This window comes from Magallana gigas, chromosome 3 (assembly GCF_963853765.1).
Source record: "Magallana gigas chromosome 3, xbMagGiga1.1, whole genome shotgun sequence".
In the NCBI taxonomy this organism is placed as follows: domain Eukaryota; kingdom Metazoa; phylum Mollusca; class Bivalvia; order Ostreida; family Ostreidae; genus Magallana; species Magallana gigas.
This window is the reverse complement of record NC_088855.1, coordinates 23,513,317-23,528,604: the sequence shown is the minus strand read 5'-3', so window position 1 is coordinate 23,528,604 and position 15,288 is coordinate 23,513,317. Positions and strand designations below refer to the sequence as shown.

At 31.6% G+C, this 15,288-nt stretch overlaps 1 protein-coding gene across 8 annotated transcripts; it reads right to left on the bottom strand.

Annotated features, from left to right (window-relative positions):
- Positions 1-1,489: 1,489 nt before the first annotated feature.
- LOC105328674 (vesicle-associated membrane protein 3) lies at positions 1,490-13,837 on the bottom strand. Of its 8 annotated transcripts, none has more exons than XM_011429651.4 (8): positions 13,688-13,822; positions 12,282-12,329; positions 10,775-10,856; positions 10,569-10,647; positions 10,369-10,448; positions 7,886-7,937; positions 6,244-6,278; positions 3,528-3,667 (listed from the first exon to the last, which is right to left on the bottom strand). In XM_011429651.4, coding segments are annotated over exons 1-7 (369 nt in total). In that variant the 5' UTR covers positions 13,690-13,822; the 3' UTR covers positions 3,528-3,667; positions 6,244-6,252. The 8 variants fall into 8 exon arrangements, with proteins under 8 accessions (XP_011427951.1, XP_011427950.1, XP_011427954.1 ...); XM_034482614.2 differs by lacking the exon at positions 7,886-7,937 and adding an exon at positions 6,739-6,790; XM_011429650.4 differs by lacking the exon at positions 6,244-6,278 and adding an exon at positions 5,622-5,652 and having other exon boundaries at positions 3,529-3,667.
- Positions 13,838-15,288: the final 1,451 nt, after the last annotated feature.

Genomic DNA, 15,288 nt, shown 5'->3' with positions numbered 1-15,288 from the left:
AACAATTGCCTTAATTCTGATCAAATTAGCATTACAGTATCAAAATATCTTGACAACTAAGTACAATAGATCTTGCTAAAAAAAATTGAAAATCTGCCAATTTTTATCCACCTCTTTTTTTTTTATAAATACCAAGCCCTTTTTGTTGTTATACCTGTAAGAAGATTTTTCTTTTATTCCTATATACCCCCCCCCCCCATTTCGTGGCCCCACTTTTCTCTAGGGAATCATGGTTTCATCAAACTTAAATCTGCATAACCTGTGCTTTCACACTAAGTACTGAGTTTTGGACCGAAAACTTTCCCAGAATATTTTTAAAGATTTTCTCTATAAATTCCTATGTAAAAATTCAAACCGCCATCACGGCCCCGCCCTATCACTAGGGACTGATTTTGCAAACTTGAATTTACACTACCCGAGGATGCCTCTACACAAGTTTAAGCTTTTTCTGGCCAAATAGTCTTTAAAAAGAAGATTTTTTCTATATATTCCTATGTAAAACTTGATCCCCCCATTGTGGCCCCTCCCTACCCCCAGGGACTATGATTTGAACAAACTTGAATTTACACTACCTGAGGATGCTTCCATTTTAATTTGAGCTTTTCTGGCCAAATAGATTTTGAGAAGAAGATTTTTAAAGATTTTCTCTATTTATTCCTATGTAAAACTTGATCCCCCCAATTGTGGCCCCTCCCTACCCCCAGGGACTATGATTTGAACAAACTTGAATTAACACTACCTGAGGATGCTTCCATTTTAATTTGAGCTTTTCTGGCCAAATAGTTTTTGAGAAGAAGATTTTTAAAGATTTTCTCTATATATTCCTATGTAAAACTTGATCCCCCCCATTGTGGCCCCATCCTACCCCCAGGGACTATGATTTGAACAAATTTGAATCTACACTACCTGAGTATGCTTCCAATTTAATTTGAGCTTTTCTGCCCTAATAGTTTTTGAGAAGAAGTTTTTTAACGATTTTCTCTATATATTACTATGTAAAACTTGATAATTTCAACGTGTAAAATTTGGATGCTAATCAATGATTTAACTCTTAATTTTCAATCAATAATTGAGTTATAATAGTTAATTTTAATTTCAATAAACATTTTATGAAGGACATTCTACCGATACAAAATACATGTACCCGTGTTAGCTCCTACATCATGAGAAATATATTTGCAACATATCCAAAATTAAGTACAATTTGATTGCTTACGTATTGATCTTCAAATTTAAACAACTATTACATGCATATACCATAAGATCATCAAGGGTGGAGAAACCTTAATATTTCGATAATCATGAACACTTTTGTGCCTAAACTCCATTCATCCATTAGAATAATAAAGTCCAGTTTTTCTGCTTTGAACTAATACCAGAAATCAAAGTGATCAATTGTTCGAGTTTTTTTTTGTTCATTTGGGCTTCCATAATCAGACTCCCTAAAAACCTTCCTTCTTGCAGTCATAAAAAAGGACAAAATACGATATACCTATGTATGGTAAGCATTTAATCTATTTCTTACACTGACTGCATCAACAAGACAACACAGATTATTCTATACAATGTGTTAGCCTGACACTGGGACCAAGTACATATATCAAGATATACATACCATGTCAGAGCTACAATTCCACACATAAAATGCAACTGGAATCCTATATAATGGAAACAAATACACCTCAAACACGTTTCATGGACAGGTTGATCTTAATTTGGCAAATTTTTTTTCAAATTTAATTAGAATGACAAAATATCTTTGATTCAGAAAGCATGCAGGTGCAAAAATATTCGAACATTAAAAAATTGTACACATCAGGGGGTTAGAAGGAACAGCATAATGACATAAATTTAAGCCATGAAAATAATCCCACTCGCAGTCCAGTTAAAGAATCTGATTATTTTACAATGTATGTACAAATTTTTAAACAGGATTCCATCATACATAATGTAAACAGAGTAATAATAATGATAACTATGTGACCCAATAATAAATAATAAACATTAATGTATGTACAGTAATGACTACCAACAGACGAGTACCATCAACAAGAGCCCCCCAGTGGGACGCACTACTCACCTAACGTAGCCAACTACGTATAACTCTACTTCTTCAAGGACTTTGTTGCCTAATTAGACATTCCAGAAGTTCATTAGGATTCCACCACATGCAAGAATCTAGGTATTAGCTGTATTTTTATTTCTTATTAATTTATGTGAATGGGGCATTGATGACAACCAATTTTGTTCAAAATCTGTTAGGGAATACTATTGTTTTTATGACCAAAAATGTAAAGTTCAAACAAAAACAAGGCAAACCAAATACTACTATTATTATACTTCTTTAAGTGAAAGAAAATCATAAGAATCTTAAAAACTTTGTTGAAAGTGTAAACTATTTGAGATCGATCATTTCAGAATTCCCTCAATTTTTGTAGAAATCATTTTTGTCATACAGCTAACACCCCTTCGAATTTTTTTTTTGGAAAGGGGGGGGGGGGCATGCTGTAAATCAATATTACCCAAGACCTTCCTTCCTATAAAAATATGACCTTACTTGTTCTATACAATATATTTATGACTTTTCACTTTTTTCCAATAGCCCAAAACAAGGTATTGGAATAATAGTAAAAGAGGGACAGCAGACCAACTCTGGTTAAAAAAAAAGCTGACAATTAAAAATAGACAAACATGAAGGGCAATAATTCGGTAAATATATCCCGTATAATCATTACGTAGTCCACAACTTGCTGAATTATTCTATAGAGTCTAGACACACATTATCCAGTCATTTCCATCTTAAAGGCATACATGGGTAAACTTGTATATGACGCCTTTTCATCCTTGAGATTTCCAGTATTTTATTTGACCACACTAGGGTCAAAGGTCATTTTGTATACTAATGCTATCAGAGACCACCTTAAATAAGTCAAAGGAAACAGGTTGAAAGCAAATTAAAAAAAGCCATCTAGTTTCGCTTATAGAATTTGTTTGCATATTTTTTAATTAATTAACTAATGATTCTGTTAACCCATGTATGCACTTTAATTTCCCCAAAAACAGATTCCTATAAAATAAAATATAAGAGCATGACAGTCATTTAATCTAAGCTAGCAATAAACCTTCGTGAACACTGGAATGTTGTGCAAGAAATCTCTACATTGGTTATGTTCATATACATGTACATATAGATTAATTCATATCAGATTTTTACAATAAAACTTAACAATATTAGAATAATCATAAATACATTGTACCATTAATCACATCATTTTTTTTTTTCATTTTACAGAAAAAAATCAAAATCAATCAAAATCTTTTTCTTTTAATCCTGAGGACAGCAAATACATACAAGAAAAACATGAGAGAAAAAAAAATAATCAACTCTACAGAACTTGAATTCAATAAAGCAGTTGACAATTTCACATCACTTATTTTCAAGCATAGACACATTATTTCTTATTAAATATCAATATTTTGTTTTATGTCAAACTTGAGAGGAAAAAACAACAACTTTAAACTTTGAAAACTGTCAGTTGAAATAAGAGAGTCCCTGAAGAGAGGAACTAAGCACTAGAAATATGGATGATGCTCTGAGAGATGTAGTTGACTTATCCACTGTTGTTGGTACTGTCTCCACTGCTTTGTTGACTTGTAACAGCCCAAACTACACAAAGAACGAAAACACAATTATTAACAATTAAGTTTTTACATGTTCTTTACATCTACAACAACAGCTATCAAAGACCCTATGATTTTATTACACGTTTTACAAAGCAGAACTTTTTTATACAGGTTTTCTGAAAAAAGATAAACTTTGGGGTTTTTTTTTTTTACACCTTTTCTGAAATAAGATATACATGTATGTACTAACAAAAATATTGTGTGAAGAGTTTCATGATAACCAAGATTTTTTTGTGTGGATTTATTGGCTTTATATTTGTTTTGGATATTTTTTTTTGACTTAATTGTCATGTATGATATTTCATATATGGCAACATGTCGAAACTATGGTACCATGGTATACAAAATTTTTCTGAAATCTGTTATTATTAATATTATGTTCCAAAATTGTACAACTCTGAGAAATCAAATTTTACCCCCCATCCCCCCCCCCCCCCCCCCCCCCCCAAAAAAATATCTGAATTATGATCTTGTTCATGATTTATACAATTCCCATAATTTTTCTGACCAAAATTATTCTTACATATTCTGACCAAATTTTAAACAATAAACACTTTCATAAACTTTATGGATGCATAAACTAATAAATCCCTATTTTCCATATCATAAATTAATGATTTTTTTCTGAGATCCTTTTTCATTCAAAACTGTGTAAAAATATTAAATAACAAAAATATTGTAACTGCTATCACTATTAGACAAATAAATGCATATTAAAAAGAAATTTTCAAATCAATCAAAAATTTCTTACAATGGTTCCAGCATGCATGGTCACTGATATTTAAACAAATATATTTCACTCTATGATATATATACTCCAAACAAAGAAGCAAGGCTGAATAAGTTGGCTGATTTCACTTATCCGTTGCTATAGAAACAGATTACAGTCAATAAAGGCAAATCTTAGCTATTTTTAACTCATATTGAAGATTTGAAAGTTAAAATGAATTGTCAATTTTCATTAATACAGAAACATGGGTTATAAATCTTTCAAATTTACCTTTCTTTGTTGATATATGTATTTTACCCATTATTTTTATTTGAAAATTGTTGGGGGGGGGGGGGGGGCAAAACAAATAGCTTTATGTATAGTTCAATTTGCTGCAATTGCATGCTTACATTTTCTTCATGTAAGGTTAAATATATTCAAATTTTATCTTTAGAATAGCAACTCAGCCACATATCGTCTTGCTTCTTTATTCATCAAAGTGTATCAAACAACTAAAAGTGATGGGAATTGGTAATAATTTTTAATATGCATGACCTCCAAATTACGGTATCTACAGAGAATTAAAATTAAAAGAGTCATAGAAGATCAAGTGCAAACAATGGGGTTGTTTCAATGAAAATTATATCAATTAGAAACAACACTTGCTACTTTTCTAGACTGCAAAATATTCCAACTTTTCAAATTACATATATAGTTGAATTTTGATATCTCGCACACTGATAAAAACAATGGATATGTCAAAGTTAATTGTAAGTCCCAACCACTTATTTTTCAAAAGTATTTTACCCTCAATATCTCGAATATTCTGATATTTCGATGTTTTTAAACAACAAAGTTTGACTGTGCATGTATCTAAAGATAACAAGTGGTCTACCTACAAAAATATTTCTTCCTTAAAAATTTCTATAAAAAGAAGTTAGTGTGTTTTTACTTCCCACATGGTATAAAGGGCTTATAGGAACAGTTATTTATATGATAAATTAAACAAATTTCTTTCAAATGCTTACAAATGCACTACATCTAAATCTTATAAAAAGTTTCATGCTTCAGTAAAAATGTTTTGGTAGCAAGTGTTGTCAAAACAATTGACTATAAAAGTGCATGAAAACCTTTTCTAGACTACTGTTTGTGTTCAAAATAATCCTTCCTGTCTAAAAATAAGATCAAAAATAAGGAAGAAGCACAAATTGACAACACAGAAAACAACCTTTAGCCACCATATTTTGAATACACCCAAGCTGCAAGAGTTAGAGGAAGAGTGTATATAACAACATAATACATTACATATTCAAGCTTATCTAAGACTAGAGCTGTCCACTGGAGACATATACCCCCGCATAACCTTTCTGAGCAAGAAGTCAACTGTAATTTATGAAATTTGATGCCCAATAAAAAAAATCAAAGCAAGGTCTATCTGTTCTTTTTCTTCTCTGTCTCAAAATTGAATGTTTTTTGTTTTTTTTTTAATTTGTGTCTAAAAACTTCAAGTGAGTTTATATGATCTTTTGATTAAGATAGTAAGTCACAGCCCAGGAAACTTAGATATGACAGACAGACAGATAGACAGACTGACTGACAGGGCAATGTCTTATACCCAGCAAACATAGTTTTGCTGTGGGGTATATTTATACAGCCAGTCTGTGAAACAACAGCAGGAAAGCTAACTTTGTAATGATAAATCAATAATGCTATTGACCAACAGGTATTGATGGGTACACTTGTAAGGCTACAGAAGAATATATACCAGCACATTATATATTCTATAGATGGAAGACAGACACAATTGAATACTACATCTAAACATTACAATGGCCATCTGAGAACCTTACTTCTGTGGATTAACCATAAGTAGATGCCACCCATGCTGATTGCAATGAAACAGAATAATATCTCCATGTCAAAAAGGAGTACAGATCAAATATATGTCATATTAATATACTTCACACAGTTGCAAGCTTTAGCCCTTAATTATTAAAGCATTAGCATAATTTGAAGTATTAATTAAGACATTGAGAGCAAACATTCAGAGACACTATACCATGATGCTAGATGTTACCTTCTCCCATGCCAGCAGTATAAGTTGAGAAAATGGAAGGATCCTTTCATTTCTCAGATACTTTTCTTTAAAATTACTTTTAGATGTTGTATCATTCTTTAGCAACACAATTCTAATTTATGAATAAATTTTTTTTTTTGGGGGGGGGGGGGGGGGGGGGGGCTTTATTCATACATTTATCTTTTTAAGAATGAAAGGATCCTCTTTGCTATTGCTATATCAGTTAGTTCAAATAACATGTTTGATGTGAAGCATTTGATATACTCACCGACAATTATTATGATTATAATAAGAATGATTGCAATAAGAATTAACCACATCTGGAAATAAACAAACAAGTGTTCACAAATAAAATGAGGTGCTCAAAAATATTGAAACAATAAAATACATTAAATGACTGACTTGGATAGGTATGCTCAATCAATGTTATACTGAAATATATAAAAACTGCCTGTGTTTTTTTAATACACCTTTGCATATGTCTTTCTAAATTTTTGAGAAACAAGATAATCAGATAATTATAAGATCTGTTAATTCATCTAAAATAATGGAAACTTTGTTTAATTTCTTGTTCAAATTTGTTTCATATTACCTCAAGTTACTGGTAAGTCTAATTTATTTGCCTTTTTAAAAACATAAATTCTGTGCGAGGAATAGCATAAATGATTAAACTATTCTCGGTACTGGTTCAATTAATCTCATTGGGATCACAATCCAAGTCAGTCCACAAATTTCACATTCTTTGTGAAAACAAAATTAAACTGAAATTTAAACAGCCTCTGAAACCTCTAATCAAGTAAATTAACCTCAAATTAATAACCTGAACTTAATAAGTACAAAATGGAAACAAGTAGTTCATTTATCACTTCCCCTTTCCACGTATTAATAATTTTTACAAAGTAATTAATGTAACTAATTGCTACTCTATACCAAATATCAATTTGATGATAAAAGCTGTGATTATGCATGTAAATCTATATTCCAAAGTCAAGTTGTCTTATCCCCCCCCCCCCTAATGTTTGATCAAAAGTAGGATTTATCAACCTATAAACATTGTCAACCTATAATTTTGTGAATACAGAGGCCAGATGTTTGACATGTGTTACCATTAAACAAATTGATTTAAAATCAGTATTAAATTAATTTTGCATACATCAACACATTTCTTTACAAAGAATTTACACAGGGAACCATCTTTAAAGTTTAAGAAAAATCAGATAGTCCATCTTGTAAAAGAGATGCTGTGTAAAAGAGGCCAGGTTTCAGAGACTCCAGAAATCAACAACAACAAAAAACAATGATACAGAATCTTTTTTTTCACACAAACACATACATCTAATCAACAAAAAAGAGGTGTGGCCTAAACATAAGGAATTACAACTGATGGCTAAACATCCAGAATGTGTAGAACTTACCAATGATAATAATAACTATGACAGCAATGATCACGCCCAATATTATCATCATCTACAATTGGTTTTTAATAAGCCATAAAATTCTCTGATTGTATTATATCAACCTCCACAGACGGGAAGCTTTTTTGGGCCTTTATGGTCCGACTATAACATGGAAAGTTACAAAAGAGCAAAAGAATGGTGTAATGAGAATGTAAAGGCCGCTTTCAATTTGATACAACAGACCATGAAACATGTTACTGCAGTTTAGCAGTTGTACAATATACCACTATCAAATGCCAATTAAATTTGTTTTAATCTGTTATCAAGCAGCTTATCACAATATACATGTATACCTTTACAAGGAAATAACCATCTATATTTTCATATCATGGGATTTTCAAATGCTAATGTTGTACAACCCATCTAATTCTCACTACGATGTCCAATCTCTGACAGTTGTCAATTTTATCAATTTTTAATATGTATCAGCTTCATGAAAAGACTAAAACATGAAATAGAACATTTCCTTGTCCAAACAGACAAGTAGGTTTGAACTTTCTGAACTTAGATTTTCCTGGTCCCAAGAAATCAGATAATACTGAACTGACACATAGATAATTTTACATAAATAAATACTAATATCATCAGTGTGCTACCAATACTATATTTGAACCTTCCTTAACTCTTTTCCCCTTAGAGGTGTCTATCCTTTAACCCTTAATGACGCGTTTTGACGACCCTGGCCATATCCTTAATGACGACTTTTGACGCACCCTATATACAGCTCTTAATTAGACCCCTCAACACCTGTTGTTTATTATAAACATTGACTGGTATACACCTGGCCATGTTTACGGATGGTTGTTCACTCATTCTAAATAAAGATATCACGTGATTTACCTGTGTATGGTGGTGTGATGCATTACTACAATAAACAAAGATGGCGGACTACGATGCGGACATCGCACTTGTTTTCACTTTTTGTTTATAATCAAGTTTAGAGGCAGAATTTTCTAGATTTATTGGTAGTGAGATTGAAAGATGAAAGCCAGATGTCAAATTCATGCAAAAATTTTTGGAAAAATCTGTGTAGTTACAGAAAACAGAACACAAGGTGTGCATTACCTGCAACCCCTAAATACACGAATATACCGGTAAATTTGTATTTTTTCAAAAAGTCAGCACACTTATTTAGTTAACATGCTAGATTTATCAAATCCTCTTACACCATTTATCATGTTTATTGAAAAAAAACGTAAATATAAGTCTGAAAATGATAGACATGAATTGAAAAGTCAGCCACAGGTACATTTAATTATTTACTATCAAAAAACGAATTCCATGATGATAATGGAATCTTTCTATAAAAATTATTTAATAATTATTTGTAATATATACAGTTTTAAATATGTTTATCAAGTATCTGTTGTGAAATTATTCTTAATGAAGCTTTAATGCAGAACACTCAGTTTTATTTTCATATACCTGTTAGCACCTGTATTGCTTTATTAGTGACTTAAATTTTTTTTTTTTCAATGAATATTAAAATTTTAATTTATTACAAATCCATTGATATATAATTTTCTATGTGTTTGATTTGCTAAGACCTGTAATAAGTCTACTCAAAAACACACACCAGCTGTTTTCAGTTCATCTGAAAACAGTCTAAGGGTAGCCCACGGTAGAGTGTTAAGGATATGGCCTATGCGTCAAAAGGTGGCATTAAGGGGTAAAGAGTTAAAGCTGATGGGAAACTATAAAATTGTAAATTAGCAGATTTCAACTTTTGATAGTTTTGATATATAAGGAATATATTTCATAGGGTCAGCAACAGTCTCTTCGTTCCTTTATCTAGGAATGCTTCTGAATATGACAAACCAGCTGTATATTGATGTCACAAGAATACATTTACTACTGTTCTTTGCATATTTTCTGCATATAATATTAGTACTCTAGCTTTAAATGCAAGACCTAGCGACATAATTTTATGTGCAAGCTTTTACAAAGTACAAGTCCTATAAGTTATGCCAATAAGCTAGGTGTACTGTAGTAGCATGTTTCAAGGTCTATTCAATTTCTATATGCAACATACAATTTAGATTGGCTGAGGGAATTTATGTTGATAACCTGTTTGGTCTACATCTCATTGACTTGCACCAAAATCCTACCAATCTGTGTGACATTATCTTTCAATTTTGTACAATTAATCCTTTTTCAAACACACCTATACTTTCTGATAGATAACTGAATTAAAAAGAATAATTTTAACAGCAACCCAATTTACAATCATATAAACTTGGCTGGAACAATTTACTGCCCCAACCAGGTTTACACTCCTACAAAATGGGTAGATGTAAAATTCATTCCTTAATAATCTATAAAGAAAGACTGCCACAATGTAACCTCTTCATTTGTTCGAGCTTTGATTAGTATGTATGGTCCTCATTAGATTTAACATTGAGGAGAATATGTTTTACGTATATTAACAGAAATTAACATACCTTGCAGTTTTTCCACCAATACTTTCTTTTCAGCTTGCCAGCACTAGCTTCAAATTGCGAGGCTCCTGCCTGCAGTGCGTCTAATAAAACAGACTGGATTTAATATATGCTGGCAACAATTTGGAATTTTTTATTCAATGGATGGATAGTACTTCAGTAGATCAAAGATTATCAAAATCTTTTAAAGTCTTTCACTTTACCTGCCCTGTCATCTAGTTCTGAAATTTTCTGGTCCCTTTCTAGCACTTTATCAACATTGACTCTCATAATATCCACAACCTGTAAAAGAATATACATTTTTTTCATTTAATAGTAAAAAAAGGACATATCAGCTATCTATATAACTTTAACTAGACAATTTTGGAATAATTTTTCATTATAAGCAAATGCAAGTTTTGTAACAAACCTCATCCACTTGGGCCTGGGTCTGCTGTAAGCGCTTGCTGGGCTGTGCAGGCTGTGGGCCCCCTGGGCCTCCGGCTGCCGACCTAAAAGAAGGAAAAACAGGAGTCAATTTTGTCTATTAATCACAGTTTTTTAAACATCATGATGGTCTCTTTGGTCCTGAATATAACAAAATCCTGTAAGGAATTCAAAGAATGGCAATAAGATAATCTTATATTTAGGCAGAATAAACTGATAGAAGAAAATATAAATATTACAACATAAAAAAATACGAAAAACATGAAAAAAAAACATGACATAATTTTCAACAAAATTCAATTTTTGTCAACATATACCTACAGGTACATTTTATAAAACTTCTTTATTTTGGGAAGTTTTTGTGTGACATCATCATCATTATGGGTTGTACTTACATCCTCTAAATACAATTACTACTACATGTACTATTATTTTTTCTGACAAACCCAAATCTTAACAGTTAAAATCAATTTGTCCAAGTTTGAAACTGCTTTCAAAATTACCCTTTTAGCAATGTTCAATGAATCAAGTGTCGGGTTAAGCTCAAATACTTATAATGAAAATTCTTCACGTTGTTATAAAATGTCTAATTTCATACCTTAGCATTTTACAATGCATGGAATCTTCATGATATATAAATTTCCAGCTAAATTAAAATTTTCATTAATTCAAGCTCTAAATTTTATTCAAACGCCTAGTATTGGTCTTAATAAACCTTTTTAATTTCAATATGTTAATATGAAAATCTATCAAATAAAAAAAAAAACATGGATGCTATATGTGCTTAATGTCGAGATATGGTGCCTGTCTCATTTTCAAAGCCCTTTTTATCTTTCGGATTTTTCTTGAGCATGTACTACATGTACTTAAAATACAATAACCAGGTATAATACACCAATAATTCAGTAAAAATTAAAAGCATAACACAATCATCAACATATCTTCAATAGTGAAAAATCACAGAAAAAACAATGTAGTTGGTATAATATATTGTGCACAAAAACAAATGAAAAACAATTATACACATGCATTACATGTAAATTCAACATAATAAAAATAAGTTCTATACATATACACAAAAAATAATCCCTGAAGATGTTCTCATGCTGTTACCCTTGTAATGACAGACTTTTAGGACCAAGATGTTAGCTGCATGTGTACAGAGGTTTTTTTTCTGAGTTGGATTGCATCCAATCTCATAAATTAAATAGATTCATTGAACTCCCATATTTTGCCATGTCACACCAATGAATTTTGAATCCATCACATTCAACGAATCATTTTTTCAGAGGCAAATACTGTATATAATAATGTAATACAATTTTTTTCATAAGTGATTTGTTTTTTCTGCAGATGAGATAAAACTGAAAAATTTACGGAAAAAGAATAGCACTTAGTCTGCAGAAAAATCCAATTGGACAATATGGTCTTGACTTAATCATGTCTATGTAAATATGATTCCAACAGCATGAGAACTCAACCATACTCACATTGGTGGCCCTCCTGGTCCGGCCACGGGGTTCTGTGGAGGAGCAGACCTTAACAAAAGTCAACTTACATGAAACATTCATATATACATATGATACCATAATCATAAACTAACATGAAACATATATATATATATATACACCATAATTATAAACTATTAAACATCCATATCACTCCATTTCTTGAACTGTAGATTCCTAATGAAAAATCAAAATATTGATAAATGCCTAAAATTGCAAATACTTGAATACAATAGGGAATCTACAATTATATTTAACTTGAAAAAAAAAATTACTGGCCATTCAATTTCATGTTTTGTGAACATAAATCTTATCATTTTGACAGTCCATTACATCTCCAACAAAAATGAAATTAAGAGATACAAGTCTAAACTCGGTGGTAACTAATATGAGATACTGGTAGCATCAATGTTTATCAATATCATAATAAGTAACATTGAGTATGGCAATTAAAAAGTTGCCCAGGCAGTGCATATGCATACATAACATCTCTGAAATGCATAAGTATACATACATCTGAAATGATGATGTGTAAGATTGTGACTAAGTCTACTTAAGACACATGAACAGTTTAAATAATTTGGAATGTTTCATTAGTGCACAGTGCAAGTCTTAAGAGATGAGCTGTCAAACTAAGGTCAGCAGTATAAACTCAGTGTTTAGCGCTTTTTTACTTTTTTTTATTTCCAGGTATGCCCTTAAGTCATTAACTTGGATGTCAGTATAATATAGCAGTATGATCTGTATCGTGAATGGTGGTGCAGAGACTTACTCACACCTACAATCACTAAGGGAAAGATATGGCATTACAGCAAACAGATAAGGCAACTAAAAGTGGACTGGCCTAGAACCGATTATCATCAAGCAATAGTTCTAGCCCTGTAACAAAACATCACAAATCAGCACAAACTCAGGTGGCAAAAACAGGTACTTGATGAGAAGTGTTATATGTCATCTTAAGCGATTCAGGTCATTGGAGTTTGAGTGATCAGAGGTCAATTTGATTCCCCTAAAAATTACGAAAAAAATCAATAGTTTCCTCAATAAAGAAGTACCCGGATGTTGTCCCAAAAATTGCAGTGCAAGACTGACAGCTGCATGCAGAATCAAATTGGGAAATGTCACTATCCCCCCACCCCACCGCAAGTCCGTGGTATTGTTCATACTACGGTTCTAGAAATTCATAGACGACACACAAGAATTTCAATATTTCTAAAATTTAACAATATTATAGTAGATTGCAAAATATGATGGAAGAACTCTTCTCTGCAATATTTTTTTATACATTAATGAGGGACCGATATGCAACTGTAGCCATTATCTTTCCCTGGATTCTTCATTTGTATCAAATGCATGATCAAAATACCCTCATTACGCTTATGACTTACATCTTGAATCAAATAATTATTGCAGAAAAGGATCTTTGGGGTCTAGCTTCCTCCACAAGTCGATGAAAAATATTATAATGGATGGCGATTGACTGGCAATGACGTCATGTTATCCGGGTTCCGGAAAGAAAATATCAGTCAAACGTTTTACTAAAACAAGAAAAGCCACTGATTATTCAAGCTTTAAATTGACGCTGACATTGTTATGACCATGAGTCTGTTAAGCTCACCGTGTAAACAAACTCACGAGAAAATGACTCATATTTTAAAAAGACATTTCAAAATATAGCCCTTCAACCCATATTGTGAAATAGTTATAGAGTTATTGCCCCTACTGTATAAAATGCTTGTTATCGCATCAAATTGATCCTATGTCTCCTTAAAGTAGTTAATGTCCACTCAAAGTATCCTATTTTTGTTAAAAACACTTACAGTTTTTGTTTGAAACATATATCGTAGAGACATTGGACCATTTCAAAATGAAAAGTTGACCGTGGCCAATTAAAATAGATAAAGGTCAAAGGTCAAGGTCAATAAAAAATCATTACTTATTTATTTAACAATAATTTTTCAATAAGTATCCCAGGGAAAGCATTTCATCGATTCTTTTGAAACGGAAATGTTCTAAACATAAAATATATGATAAAGTGGAAACTGATCTCTAATTGTTCGAGAACAATTAGTCTACAAGTTTATATTGTATTTGTTGATTGCGGGGGGGGGGGGGGGGGGGGTCGAAAAAAACACTTAAAAAAAAAGAAAATTATGTTTTAATCGATTGTAGCGAAGTAGAATACTTCAATGGGTTCTTTGATTTCCGAACTCATTGTACGAATAGGAATCATTAATGAGTATTATGATCATGAGGTGATCAAATACGATAAGAGAATGATTCCTTAATATATTTATATTAATTTATACATGTATTTATTTTCAGCAATATTAATTGAACGAATGAATAGAGCGATAGCGTATCAGAACAGCTGATTTTAATCAGATTCACAGATTGATATTTGATGAACCGTTGTATTGGACTTTACGTTACAAAATCGATTCGTGGTGTCACAAAAAAGCTGAAAAATGAAAATATGATAAGGTACATGTAGAAATGTGATGCATGGACAAATGAAATACACTGTAGATGCCATAATGCATAATGAAAAAAAGCCCCCCCCCCCCCCCACTTTTTCTTGTTGTTGCAAAAATAGACATATTTAATGTAATCATAACCCTTTTTCCTTTCCTTTTTTTTTTAGTCTAATAAGTCTAGCCCCAACCCACCCCACTTCAGTTCAGTTTCCTTAATTAATCCTCCGACGCAACTGCAGATTGTGAAAATTTATGTATTTACATATTTTTTTTTCATTTTTTCTTTTGTTTCCCTAGACATAGACAATTATTTTAAACACAGCATAATGTTCTTTCATTGGACTTGCTGTTTATTTGTTTCGTTTGTTTGGTTTATTTTTCATGTAATTGGACTAGTAACGGGTTTGAGTTTTGCACCAACGTCAAAGTGTATCACTGTGCATGAATAATTTCTTTTGAAAACGTGGAACCTTACATGTAAAGTTGCAAACAATAGAATTTTCATATCGGTA